This window comes from Hypomesus transpacificus, chromosome 21, assembly GCF_021917145.1.
Source record: "Hypomesus transpacificus isolate Combined female chromosome 21, fHypTra1, whole genome shotgun sequence".
NCBI classification, from domain to species: Eukaryota; Metazoa; Chordata; class Actinopteri; order Osmeriformes; family Osmeridae; genus Hypomesus; species Hypomesus transpacificus.
In genome coordinates, this window is record NC_061080.1 from 1,817,235 (window position 1) to 1,831,573 (window position 14,339).

The window sequence follows — 14,339 nt, forward strand, 5'->3', positions numbered from 1 at the left end:
AGAAGAGAAAAAGGCAAAAGTGTGTCTTTTCCTAGTTACACATTTCAACATTTGAACAAAAAAAGTTACAGAATATATAATATAATATGTAAAAATTATAAATAAAGATAGTTTTGTGTGTGTCCCCTCCCTCCCAACCATAATCTAAAATCAATGGCAGTTACAGCGGTGACAATAACATGCAATTGATATACTTACAGCATTGGATACAACCCACTACAAACCCTGTCTAACCACCCAGTCTACAACCTCCCCTTTACCCTCCCAAACCCCAATACAATCCTTAAATATTCATCAGCTCATTCAAAAACGTCTCTCGCTCGCTCTCTTTCTCTCTACATGTTAGCTCTCTGAAGGCATTCTCAAAAGTTACTTGGGAGAGAAAAAAATATATAAATAAATCTTATATATCATCCCTAACTCCAGTTTCACCTTACATGTATGTACATGGAGGGCTTTCCATAAAGCAAGCTGACTTGATTTGAATGACTGCATAGTGAAGATGATTTTTGGTTTACTTACAGATGGGGCTATGACACTTCCTCCCATTGTGCCCAAGGAACAGTGCAGCGCACACAAGACGTGGTTGCAGAGCTGGTTTGACCATTGACACACACTAGTAGCAGCCAGCAACACTGTGTCCAGTAAGTCTATACATTTGGTGTGTGTGCCTGTGTGTGTCTAGACTGCAACTACTCCTTGAGGGCAGGTCAGGATTAGAATTAAAACGCTTGTCTTTCTAACACACATGTTTTAGTTTTTTTTTAACCTACACACACACAAACACTCAAGTAATTCAGTTTAGTACACAGCACACCCGACTAACCCTTAGAGGGAAGAGTGGTACTGTGTTTCCAAACGTAAATGCACGCATACACACCAATGCACACCAATGTGGGTGTGTTTGTAAATGCAGGTCTGCAAAACTAAAAAGAAACGCTAGACAGTGGGAGACTGGCTCAAGCACAAAAACAGCGGTTTGCACTGGACAAACAAGACTGATAGAGAAGCCATTTTATCCTAATGAGCACCAGGGAATAATAAATGATTTAGCAATTTAGAGTGGTACGTCTCAAATAGCACGTCGGTCTTGCAAAAAACACTTTCACTAATAAGTGGAGCAATACTGTCATCAATGACTGGATTGTGGTTCTTAAATATTTAAATTGTTCTACAGACCTGATTGTTCCGTAGTAGTGTCTTATTGTAACTAGCACCACCTGCTTGCTCAGTGTGCGTCTAAATTATTATCCGAGTGTGTGCGCGCCAGTCTCCTTCTTGTCGCCTACACACACTTACTCACACACACACATATAGGCACGGCTACCCGAGTGGCCCCCCCACCCCCCTCCGCTGCTAACTACAGAGATTTCAGAATAGTCATAGTTGTCGATTCTAAAAGCAATAACATTAATAAGTATTTAGTATTTGTTTCGCCAATGACACCTTTGGTGTGTAATGTCAAGGTCGTTCAGCTTGCAGGAGGACAGATGGACGGACAGCATGGAGTCATTTTAACAAGGAGGGACCCCAGAGTAACCCCCCCCCCCAGGTTCAAAGGTCATAGTTCAGGACAGGCATGCACACCCCCAAATATTAACTGTACTCAGCAGTGCTGTGGCAGTGGAATATTATGATGTTAATGACAATACAAACAAAACTACTTATCATAGTGTTAAACTGAAGTGAGGTGCGTTTCATTTTTGTAGGTTAGTTCTGTGACCCCCCCCCCCCCCCCCCCCCCCACCCACACACACACACACACACAAACCTCCGCTACTCAATCTCTCTTTTCCTACTTCATCCTCTCACTTTCTTTAGCCATTGTCAGACTTTCTTCTTTGTATTTGGTAACGTGTTTAGATTTGCATTATTTGATGTATTTGGTTTTAAAAATAATAATAAAAAAAAAAAAGATTTTATCCTTTGGGGAAAAAACAAGTCGACAGCAGCGTGTGTCTAAAGCAAAACGTAGCAGCGGTAGCAATGTAAATAAATAAATAATAATATAACATCTCTGGAGATAGTATAGAACAGCAAACACCATTAAAACAAATCCTAAGTCACTCGCTAAAATGACAGTTGGTACTTTGGTGTGTAACACCATAAAAGCTTTTACAATGTCCTGCTAGCTTTAGCATCTGACCCATACAAACAAGCTGCTCCACTGCCTTCTTCTCCATCAAACGTTTTCACCCTTAATGTTCACTCATCTCCACTAGCTCTAGACTGCCCCCAAGCCCTTCTGTTATCCTCGTCTCACTTTCTTTTCCTTCTTCCTCCTCTCTCTCCCTCCCTCCCGCCATTTCACTCCGTATTGTACACATTCCACTAGTTCCACTCTCTTCCCTGTTCTTCTCTCTTCCTCTACCGCCTTCAGTCAACGTTCCAGGTCCCCTTGTCTTCTCTGAGTTCCGGATGTTTTGTCTGCCTCTCTCACTTCCTAGCGGTGATTTGGTCTGGTAAGTGTGTGTGTGTGGGTGTGTGTGTGTGGGGGGTCTAGCTAGCAGGCTTCAGTTCTGGCCGTGCAGAAGGGGGGGGGGGGGGGGGGGGGGGGCAGTGCGACCGTGGCTGGAGGGCCTAGTCCAACTCCCTCCACATACAACAACACTACAGCCTTTGGTTTAACCAGATCTCCGAGCCTAAGGAGAGAGCTAGAGAGAAGGAAGGAAGGGAAGCCAGGCAGGAAGGAAGGAAACCAGGAAATCTACTTCCTACTCTTTGTCTTGAATATGCTCCTGTATTCCTCCCCTGTGTCTCTCCAGATGAAAGGATGTATCCCTCCTCCACTTCCCTCTCTCTCTGGGTTGTTTCTTCTCTCTCTTGGCTAATGGCTAAACCGTTTTTTCTTCATTCCACTCATCTATTCTATCCCTCCATCTCTTAAGACAGCTCTTAAGTCCACCTCCATTTAAAAATTACCTAAACCTTTCTACAGCGCTATGGTAAAATACATCTAATTTTTTTGTTGCATTTTTCTAAATTTTCCCCCAATTTTACGTTCATTAGAAAATTAACTAAGCATCTTGGTTAATGTTTGCTTCGTCTACTGTGTGTGTGGTTTTTAGGTTAGTAATTTTGTTTAGTAATTTAGTCATTTCAAAGTAATTTGTGGGTTAGAAACTGCTGTGCGGAACAGCTATAGATATCCATAATGTAGTGACCCTAATCTTGTGTGTACACACAAACACACACACACGCGCACACAGAGTGAGTGACAGTAACATTATACCCGGCTGATTATTGCACTGGACGTGTTCTTTAGGAACCTAGCCAAACATGCGTGTGTGAAACAGATGCTAGCTCCCCTAGCTAACGGCGCTAATGCTACAGGACATGACAGTTTGCTCCAGTGTGTGTCGACTACTCTGTTGACAGGTCCTGTGACCAGAACCTATGCTGGAGCTGAACACTGACGTACACAACGTGTGAGAGGGTTAGTTAGTGAGCTATACACAGAGCGTGAACGGGCCAGTCTAGCTATACACTGGCTTCACCGCGGGGCAGAGTGGGAGTGAGGGCTCGTGTGCTGTACATGGGAGGGGGGATACACAACATCGGCCATGACGTCGCAGGTTCTCTAGTGTCCCCTGCTTTTTAACAGCTAACTTGGATGAGCGCCGTAACCACTCTTCTGTGTGTTTGCCTGTCCTGATACACCCCCCCCCCCCCCGGTTCAATTGACCCTTTGCCCCTCCCCTTCCATCTATCCTTCCGTCCGTCCATCTATCCGCTCTAAGCCCTCTTCCTCGTCTCCGTCCCTCCCTTCCTCCTCCTCCTCCTCCTCCTCCTCTGGTGGGCTCCGGGGTGCTGCGTCTGGGCTACCTGCTGAACAGAGAGTGGAGCTGGTGCTGGTGGCTGTAACACTGGCTGCTGCGCGGCGACTCGGTGCGCTCCATGACCGCCTGGAACCAGCCGGCCACGTCCACCTCCAGCACCTCGTAGCGCCGGATGAAACTGTGCTCCTGCAGAGGGAGGGGAGGGAGGGTTAGAGCCTTTTGTTCTGGAAGATGCTAGACAGGCATGTGGGCAGGCAGGAGACAAGCGACTTACGAGCAGCTTGTGGTATTTTGGCCGTTTTCTGTGATCCTTTGTGAGGCTGAAGGGAGGGAAAAAAAAGGCACACGGTCGATTGTAACGACACACACATTGTCACGCGTGCATTTCTACAGCGTGTGTGTGTGTGGTAGGAAAGGAATAAAGGAAAAGTGTGTGTGTGGGGGGGGGGGTTTAGAAAGTAAAGTGTGTGTGTGTTACCAGTCTTTGACGAAGGACTGGAAGTCGAGGGAGAAGCCCATGCCGAGAGGGAGAAGAGGCGGATCCTCCTGCAGAACTTTGGTCAGAACCTCAAAGTCCGTCTTGCAGTTCTTATAGGGGAACTGTCCCGTGGCCAGCTCCACCTACAGGACGCGTGGGCACATGACACTCACAAAGACGGCCGAGACGAGAGCCCTTTGTTGTCGCGGCGCTGACAGGCATCTCAACACACTATTCAAATGATGTCAAAATACCTACAAAGTATGTACAAAGGCAGAATCTGCTAACCCCCAAAAGTATACACATCACAGCTTTTATGCGCCTCTATAGTGTATACTTTTTTCTAGTACAGTGTGCTAGAGGTGTGGGGCGGTTGTGGTGGTGGGAGGCACAGGCGGACTGTACCAGAGAGATGCCCAGGCTCCACACATCAGCCCGGATGTCATAGTCAGGCTTGCTGGGGTCTGGAGGGTCTATTCTCTCAGGCTGAAAACACACACACACACACAGGCTTAGGGTGAAAACGTCGTCGTCGTCATCTGCCGCTTGTCCGGGGATCGGGTCGCGGGGGCAGCGACCTAAGCAGGGAGGCCCAGACTTCCCTCCCCCCGGCCACTTCCGCCAGCTCTTCCTGGGGGACCCCAAGGCGTTCCCAGGCCAGCTGAGAGACATAGTCCCTCCAGCGTGTCCTGGGTCTTCCCCGGGGCCTCTTCCCAGTGGGACGTGCCCGGAACACCTCACCAGGGAGGCGTCCAGGAGGCATCCTAATCAGATGCCCGAGCCACCTCAGCTGGCTCCTCTCGACGCGGAGGAGCAGCGGTTCTACTCTGAGCCCCTCCCGGATGACCGAGCTTCTCACCCTATCTCTAAGGGAGAGCCCGGACACCCTACGGAGAAAGCTCATTTCGGCCGCTTGTATTCGCGATCTCGTTCTTTCGGTCACTACCCATAGTTCGTGACCATAGGTGAGGGTAGGAACGTAGATCGACTGGTAAATAGAGAGCTTCGCCTTTCGACTCAGCTCCTTCTTCACCACGACGGACCGATACAGAGCCCGCATCACTGCGGACGCCGCACCGATCCGCCTGTCGACCTCGCGCTCCATTCTTCCCTCACTCGTGAACAAGACCCCGAGATACTTGAACTCCTCCGCTTGGTTCAGGATCTCCTCCCCGACCCGGAGATGGCACTCCACCCTTTTCCGGTCGATTACCATGGCCTCAGATTTGTAGGTGCTGATTCGCATCCCAGCCGCTTCACATTCGGTTGCGAACCGCTCCAGTGAGAGCTGAAGGTCACGGCCCGATGAAGCCAACAGGACCACATCATCCGCAAAAAGCAGCGACCCGATCCTGAGGTCACCAAACCGGACCCCCTCAACACCCTGGCTGCGCCTAGAAATTCTGTCCATATAGGTAATGAACAGAATCGGTGACATAGGGCAGCCCTGGCGGAGTCCAACCCTCACCGGAAACAAGTTCGACTTACTACCGGCAATGCGGACCAAACTCTGGCACCGGTCGTACAGGGACCGGACAGCCCCGATCAGGAAATCCGGTACCCCGTACTCTCGGAGCACCCCCCACATGAGCCCCCGAGGGACACGGTCGAACGCCTTTTCCAAATCCACAAAACATGTGTAGACTGGTTGGGCGAACTCCCATGTACCCTCCAGGACTCCGCGGAGGGTATAAAGCTGGTCCACTGTTCCACGGCCAGGACGAAAACCACATTGCTCCTCCTGAATCCGAGGTTCGACAATCCGACGGACCCTCCTCTCCAGGACCCCTGAATAGACTTTCCCAGGGAGGCTGAGGAGTGTGATCCCCCTAAAGTTGGAGCACACCCTCCGGTCCCCCTTTTTAAAGAGGGGAACCACCACCCCGGTCTGCCAGTCCAGAGGCACTGTCCCCGATGTCCACGCGATGTTGCAGAGTCGTGTCAACCAAGACAGCCCTACAACATCCAGAGCCTTAAGGAACTCCGGGCGGACCTCATCCACCCCAGGGGCCCTGCCACCGCGGAGCTTTTCAACCACCTCGGCGACCTCAGCCCCAGAGATAGAAGGGCCCCCCCCGATGTCCCCAGACTCTGCCTCCACGTCGGAAAGCGTGTTGGTGGAATTAAGGAGGTCTTCGAAGTATTCCTTCCACCGATCCAGGACGTCCCCCGTCGAGGTCAGCAGCGCACCATCCCCACCGTATACAGTGTTGACAGAGCACTGCTTCCCCCTCCTGAGCCGCCGGATGGCGGTCCAGAACCTTTTTGAAGCCGTTCGGAAGTCATTCTCCATGGCCTCGCCGAACTCCTCCCATGCCCGGGTTTTTGCCTCCGCGACCGCCAAAGCCGCGTTCCGCTTGGCCTGCCGGTACACATCAGCTGCCTCTGGAGTCCTACCAGCCAATAAAGTCCGATAGGCCTCCTTCTTCAGCTTGACGGCATCCCTCACCTCCGGAGTCCACCACCGGGTCCGAGGGTTACCGCCGCGACATGCACCGACCGCCCTGCGGCCGCAGCTCCGGTCAGCCGCTTCAACAATGGAGGCCCGGAACATGGCCCATTCGGACTCAATGTCCCCGGCCCCCCCCGAGACATGATCGAAGCTCTCCCGGAGGTGGGAGTTGAAGCTCCTTCTGACAGAGGGTTCCGCCAGACGTTCCCAGCAGACCCTCACATTACGTTTGGGCCTGCCAGGCCTGACCGGCGTCCTCCCCCACCATCGAAGCCAACTCACCACCAGGTGGTGATCAGTTGACAGCTCCGCCCCTCTCCTCACCCGAGTGTCCAAGACATGCGGCCCCAAGTCCGATGACACGACTACAAAGTCGATCATCGAACTGAGACCTCGGGTGTCCTGGTGCCAGGTGCACATATGGACACCCTTATGCTTGAACATGGTGTTCGTTATGGACAAACCGTGTCTAGCACAGAAGTCCAACAACAAAACACCACTCGGGTTCAGATCGGGGGGGCCGTTCCTCCCAATCACGCCCCTCCAGGTCTCACTGTCATTGCCCACATGAGCATTGAAGTCCCCCAGGAGGACGAGGGAATCCCCAGGAGGAGCGCTTTCCAGCACCCCCCCCAGAGACTCCAAAAAGGGTGGGTACTCTGAGCTGCCGTTTGGTGCATAAGCACAAACGACAGTGAGGACCCGTCCCCCCACCCGAAGGCGGAGGGAGGCTACCCTCTCGTCCACCGGGGTGAACCCCAATGTACAGGCGCCGAACCGAGGGGAAACCAGTATTCCCACCCCAGCTCGACGCCTCTCACCAAGGGCAACTCCAGAGTGGAAGAGAGTCCAGCCCCTCTCAAGGAGACTGGTTCCGGAGCCCACGCTGTGCGTCGAGGCGAGGCCGACTATATCTAGCCGGAAACTCTCTACCTCGCGCACCAGCTCAGGCTCCTTTCCCGCCAGCGAGGTGACGTTCCACGTCCCTAAAGCTAACTTTTGCAGCCGAGGATCGGACCGCCAAGGCCCCCGCCTTCGGCCGCCGCCCGTCTCACACTGCACCCGACCCCCATGACCCCTCCTGCGGATGGTGAGCCCACTGGAAGAGGGTCCCACGTTGTCTCTTCGGGCTGTGCCCGACCGGGCCCCATGGGAAAAGGCCCGGCCACCAGGCGCTCGCCATCGAGCCCCACCCCCGGGCCTGGCTCCAGGGGGGGGCCCCGGTGACCCGCTTCCGGGCAGGGGCAACTGAGAACCATTGTTGTATTTCTTCATGGTTGGTTTTTTTGAGCCACTCTTTGTCTGGTCTTTCACCTGGAACCTGTTTGCCTTGGGTGACCCTACCAGGGGCATGAAGCCCCCGACAACATAGCTTCCAGGATCACTAGGACACGCAAACCCCTCCACCGCGGTAAGGTGGTGACTCAAGGAGGGGTAGGGTGAAAACATGCACTGAAAAACACGTACCAGTTAGCATGTCATTGTGCATCTTGATACAGGACAGTACAGTATACTGTAGGAGTAGAGGTGTGTGTATACATGAAAAAAAGTGTTTGTGAAAAAAAGTGTGAGACGTGCGTGCCTGAGATATCTGCGTGTGGGGGGGGGGGGGGGGGGGGGGGGGGGGGGGGAGAAAGCGCGTGTGTGCGCTCGTGCGAGGTATCCACTCACCGCCATGTAGGCGGCACAGCCGGCACTGCGGGTCTTGGCCTTGGAGTCGACGAGGCGTCCGCTGATGCCGAAGTCGCACAGCTTGATCTGACCCTTGGCGTCCAGCAGGATGTTGGAGGGCTTGACGTCCCGGTGGATCACCCCGTGCTTCTCCTTCAGGTACAGCAGCGCCTTTACGATCTGGGGGGGGGGGGGGGGAGGGACACACACACACACGCAGGTGAGGTGAAAGGGTGCGAATGAGCATGTGTCTGAACGAGAGATATAGTGTGTGTGTGTGTATGCACATGTGATAGTGTGTGTGTGAGAGAGTAGGCACGTGTCTGAGTGAGAGAGATAGTGTGTGTGTGTATATATGTGAGAGCGAGAGAGAGAGAGTGAGTGAGTGAGAGAGACAGAGAGAGAGCGAGAGAGAGAGAGAGAGAGAGAGAGAGAGACTCACTGCCACGGTCATCTTCCCCAGGATGTGTTCTGGGATGGGCCCCTGGATCCTCTTCTTCAGCTTCTCAGCACACGTCCCCATCAGCTCCATGGCGATGAACACGTCCGTCTGGACGGCGGGGGAGAGGGGACATTTAGCACAGCATGATACACGTCCACGGGATACATGACGCTTGTGTGTGTGTGTGTGAGAGAGAGACCTACATTCGTAACTATGGCGCCGTAGCACTGGATGATGTAAGGGCAGTCGTGGCTCTTCAGCACCACGTCCAGGTCCATCAGGATCCTCTTGTTCTCGTCCTTGTTTCCGGTCCTCCTCATTTGCTGGTGACACACACACACACCACAAGCATCAATATATAACACTGTACAGGCAGAATATGAGGAATGGATTATATGGACATATAATTGATGAAATACTGTATGATGGATATCAAGTACAACTGACGGATAGAGCCTAGAGGAACAGCTATGAGCGAGGGGGGGGGGGGGGGGGGGGATAGGTTCATTCCGAAAACCGCTACAATGACGTCAGCATGGCCTTTGATTGTAATTCTCTTAAATACGTCACTGAAAAAGGCCTGACATCAAACAAAAAAGGCTGCATGAAACGAAACCTCCCGAGGATAAGACTCGCGAGTGTGCCCCGTGCTGCCGACGGACTGTGTCATTATCAACCAGTTAAGATGGCTACAATTATGCACTCTGCTAAATGGAGGTTGGGGCCCTGACTATGCAATTACTGTGTGGCGTCATTGGATAAACATGGAGGACGGGAGAAGGCAAGCCTGGGGAGGGAGGGAGAGAAAGAGAGAGAGAGAAAGAAAAAGGATTAGGGCAGGATGGAGGGAGAAAGAGAGAGAGAGGGAGAAATGGAGCGAGAGACTAAATTAGCGCCTGAGCGAGAGAGAAAGCAAAAGAGAAATCGCAAAGACATACTGAAACCCGAAAGACACAGAAACTAATGTCGAAAAAAGATGGACTGGCTCCACCCCCCCCCAGTAACCATAGCAATCTACAGGCAGTAAATCCGGAGCTCTGCTGATATGTGGTACGATGGGAGAAGCGGATGCTATAACCCCCCCCCCCCCCCTCCCCACAATCTCTACTGTCCAAGTGTCCCACTGAGGCAATGCAAGCCGTCCCAGTGTCGGAAAGCTAGTCGCTACCACCAACCGGGGGGGGGGGGGGTCCCTTACTTTGACGGCAATGACGTGGCCCGTCTTCTTGAAGCGCACTTTGAAGACCTGTCCGCACGTGCCGCTGCCGATCTCCCCCTCGCTGATCAGGTCGGTCACCTCCGCCTGGTGTCTCTGGGGATGGTGGGGGGGGGGGGTGGAGAGGTTTAACTCACCATGGCAATGAGACATCATCAAACGAGCAAACGCACAGTAAAACACACATCTGACGATCCATTTAGACCAAAGTGGAAACCCTCGTCAAAAAAACATCGAGCCTGGTGTCTCACCTGGCCGTCGATCTTCAGGTAGCCCGTCTGTTTCATGATCTCCTGCAGCTTCTGGTCGATCTCCGCACTTGAAAGGAGGTCAAGCAGAGACACTCGGGGGGGGTCAGACAGGAGTCGAGGCTGCGTGCGCTGTCGGACGCCATCGATCGGGAGGTTTCTAGGTCGGACGCGCGTGTGCGCGTACTGTGTGTGCGTGTATAAACGTGTGTGTGGGTGCGCGTCGTACTTCTCCAGGCTCTTCTGCAGGCCGTACTGCGGCGTGGGCAGCGTGAGCAGGTGGCGCGGCCGGCTGGGGTGGGAGTGGTGCTGAGGGGAGCTCTCTGTCGACGAGGAGCGGCTGCCTCCGTCGTTGGCCAGCGGCAGCTGGAGAGCTGGGGGAGGAAGGAGGGAGGGAGGGGAGGGAGGGGTTAGGAAGCCTGGAGGAGGGAGGAGAGACGGAGGACGAGCACCTGGGGATGTGCTATGTGCTATGTATATGTGTTCCCGGTTGTCACTTTTCCAGCGGGCCTGTGTTCCTGTACAGAATGGAGCAGGTTTGGCCTGTTTAGACTTGAATGTTTTGACTCAAAGCGGGTGAGTTGAAGCAGTGAGTGTTCAAGATGACCTTGACAGACTGAGACACACCGTGCCAAATGTTATTCAGTTCCCACCCTAGCGGATAGAGCAGGTCTGTTAGGAATGACTAGCCTTCTATACTTAAGGAACCCCAACCCAGACAGGTCCACACAAGGCATTCCGTATTAGCAAGGCAAACGTCAAAACACACTCCCAAGTGCAGGCTCGCTTGTTTCGCGACTCGGCGTACTCCACCATCGGACACATGCAACGAGGGGGCGTTAATTTTTTTTAGGGGTCAAAACAACATACTTCTCAGGTGGGAGGAGAAGGTGTGCGGTAGGAGCTGTGAAAACCCACCAGCCAGAAGAGAAGCTAGAAGAGAAGCGCGTTAGGACGGAACAGTCGTGCAACCGCCACACAGACCACATTCAGACAGGAGAGAGTCAGTCAGTCAGGAGACGCGTCAACAACCACATCTTGAACTCGGACTGCACCCTTTAGTGTTTACCGTCCCCCCCCCCCCCCCCTCACAGAGGGTTCCAGAACCCTACTGAACTCATTCGTGGTGAACACTCGATTCTCTTTCCCCAATGAGGTGCACTCAATACAAACATGAAAAATTATTTCTATTTACTTAGTAGAAGCTTTTTTTAAATAAATATTCTTGTGAGTGAAAGGTTAATGGACAGGTTTTGGTTTGCAGTGAACTGCTAGCGTCTGGTTAACCTGTGGGGACCTGTTGGTGAAACCTGCAAGAGAATGGGGTTAGTGAGGGAGTTAGTGTGAACTCAGGCAAGGACCAGTCTGACAGTTGGATACAGACAGCGAAAACAGGCAGACAAGAGACAAGCAACCTGACTGGGAACCAATCACAGTGACCGGTCAGTGGCCACTGACCAATCAGAGACACACGAGGGAAATGTCCCTCGAGAGCCAGGAAGAGGACGCGTCACAGAGTCAGACAGATGACAATCTAGAATTCTAAAACGCAGGAGGGGGGGAAAAGTGAGAGTGAGCTGCACGAATCAGAAGCTGAGAAAAGGGACAGATTCTTTTTTTGGAGTGGCGCAGGTCTTCCATTGGCGAGAGAGGGAAAAGGTAAAAGAGGAGAGAAGCATCTGTCGAACACAGCACTTCCTGCAAATCGACCAATTGGGATGCTGGATTAGACTGTGTGGGAGAAGAGGTGGGGGGGGGTGAACACAACATGCCGTGCAGAAAAGCAACATGCACCGTGTCTCTGCATCCAGCGAAAAATGGGTTAATACTGTCGCACTCACACACAGGCGTATACACACACACGCGCGCTAACCCGACAAACTCGCACTCGCTGCCCTGCCACTGGAGTGTGGAGATGGAGGGGAAAGATGGAGGGGAGATGAGATTAGAGGGGAGGTGAGAGGAGTGAGGAAGCACTGCTAAAGACCAAGTTGGAACTACGCAAATGTTTCTTTTTTGTAACCGGGTATAAGGCTGTCGGTCATTGTTCTATTTCATCCCGTCGATTCAATATGAGCTCATCTTGGAGGTGGATCTTACACCCGTTACGTGCAAAAGCACAGCGTTTATTTACAGATTATACTGTATGAATGATGTGACGTGCTCGTTATGCTCGGTGTATGACTTCTTGAGATGAAAGGCTCTCGCTCTATGTGAGTGACGCATGTCGACGGTGAACGTACAGGTGAGTCAGAGACGGTTCACCGGGTGTTCACTCCGACAGTGACACGGCACTGTGTCGTGGGGAGAATGAAGGGCGGAAGACAGAAAAAGAGGAGGAGGGAGGGACGGGGGGGGGTGTTGTTGAAGGTTTCAGTGGCAGAGAAGGAGAGCGATGGATCGAATGATACCTGCACGCTGGGAAGGGGCTGGAGCAGGACTGAGCTGGATCACGATGACTAGACGGGGGGAGAGAAAATACACACACGCACACATTACTACTCTGTACACGGCTACTGACACACACACACATTACTACTCTGTACACAGCTACTGACACACACACACTACTCTGTACACGGCTACTGACACACACACTACTCTGTACACGGCTACTGACACACACACTACTCTGTACACAGCTACTGACACACACACACACATTACTACTCTGTACACGGTACTGACACACACACACACACACACACATTACTACTCTGTACAGCTACTGACACACACACACACACACACACATTACTACTCTGTACAGCTACTGACACACACACAGACATTACCCTTCTGTACACAGCTGCTGACACACACACGCAAGACCATGTTGATTCGCAAACAAGAACATAGGCATGTGTTTTTTACACACAGACCACCAGTACATAAACACACACAAATTAACACCATCTCTCTCACACACTGAGGATGGATCAAGGTTCTCAAAAGGACCCCCAGAAAACAAATGTTTTCTGACAACTTGAACTGAGATGAGATGAAACAGCGCAGATGTGGACCTCCAAGCTACAAATCATTATTTACATTCCAAACACGGTAACAACACAAATTGTTATATTTAGTCTTATCTACTGAAGTGCACACACAGTTCATCAGTAACAACCACAAAGCACTGAATACTGGTAGAAACGTCAGAACCAACATGTCCTTCTACAAACAGAGGTCTGCAGCGGTCTGGACGGTTCATGTAGTAGCGAATACTGTTTAGGCACATGTTCACTGTCGTGCATTTCAGTCAAATCGACAAGAATATGGGCCATTTCACGCAGTTCCTTCATCAAACTTGTATGAATTTCTTAGAGATGCCATGTTGACTCAAATAATTGTGGCTGCTGTCTAATGACAGACTCCACATAGCGAAAGATTATTTTGAAGAGAAATGTTCAGAAGGTAAACAACGTTGAATGTTGATAAAGGGGAATAGTTTGCCCAGGTTGCTTTCCCCAGTAGTATCTCAACTGAAAGTAGTTGTTCAAAATGGTGCAGGAAACTAGCTGGACTGCAAAACCTTTGAAATGAAGATTATAAGTATTTGGTGGCGAAATAAATGGCATGTCCTGACAAACTGACGTGCAATCTAGAGCAACAGGAATATGTTAAATGTAGCAAGCCACAGGGTAGATAGCTGGAGGGAACTTGGCAGTGCTAGCTAGATAAAGGTTGACAATCACGGGTCCAAATAAATAAGGGATTAGAAAGTGACACTAAAACAGTCGAGAATGGACAGCTATTTCATTTGACAAACACACACACAATTAATAGAAATACGTACAACCAATACAGAAAGTCGAATTATTTTGTCAATAGAGCTGAAATGTGCGAACAATTTTGACTGATTTTGACGGACGGGCCTGCTATTACTACGAGCAGCTAACGTTTAGCCCAGTATTAGCTAGCTAGCTAGCAGTTTGACAGCTAGCAAGGCGGGTTGTAAGGGACCAAAACACAGTTCTGGACGTGGTTTGTCCAGTAGCTGAGCTGCTGACAGTCGCACAATACCGTGTTAATTTATCTACTTTGTTTGAAATC

At 51.4% G+C, this 14,339-nt stretch overlaps 1 protein-coding gene across 1 annotated transcript; it reads right to left on the minus strand.

The window, feature by feature from the left end:
- Window positions 1-1,725: 1,725 nt before the first annotated feature.
- Window positions 1,726-12,825, minus strand: map2k7 (mitogen-activated protein kinase kinase 7). Its single transcript, XM_047043573.1, has 11 exons — window positions 12,698-12,825; window positions 10,516-10,660; window positions 10,290-10,356; window positions 10,021-10,134; window positions 9,026-9,145; window positions 8,823-8,930; window positions 8,381-8,560; window positions 4,663-4,743; window positions 4,258-4,400; window positions 4,054-4,099; window positions 1,726-3,965 (listed from the first exon to the last, which is right to left on the minus strand). Exons 1-11 carry the CDS (start codon window positions 12,780-12,782, stop codon window positions 3,822-3,824), a joined length of 1,233 nt encoding a protein of 410 aa, XP_046899529.1. The 5' UTR covers window positions 12,783-12,825; the 3' UTR covers window positions 1,726-3,821.
- Window positions 12,826-14,339: the final 1,514 nt, after the last annotated feature.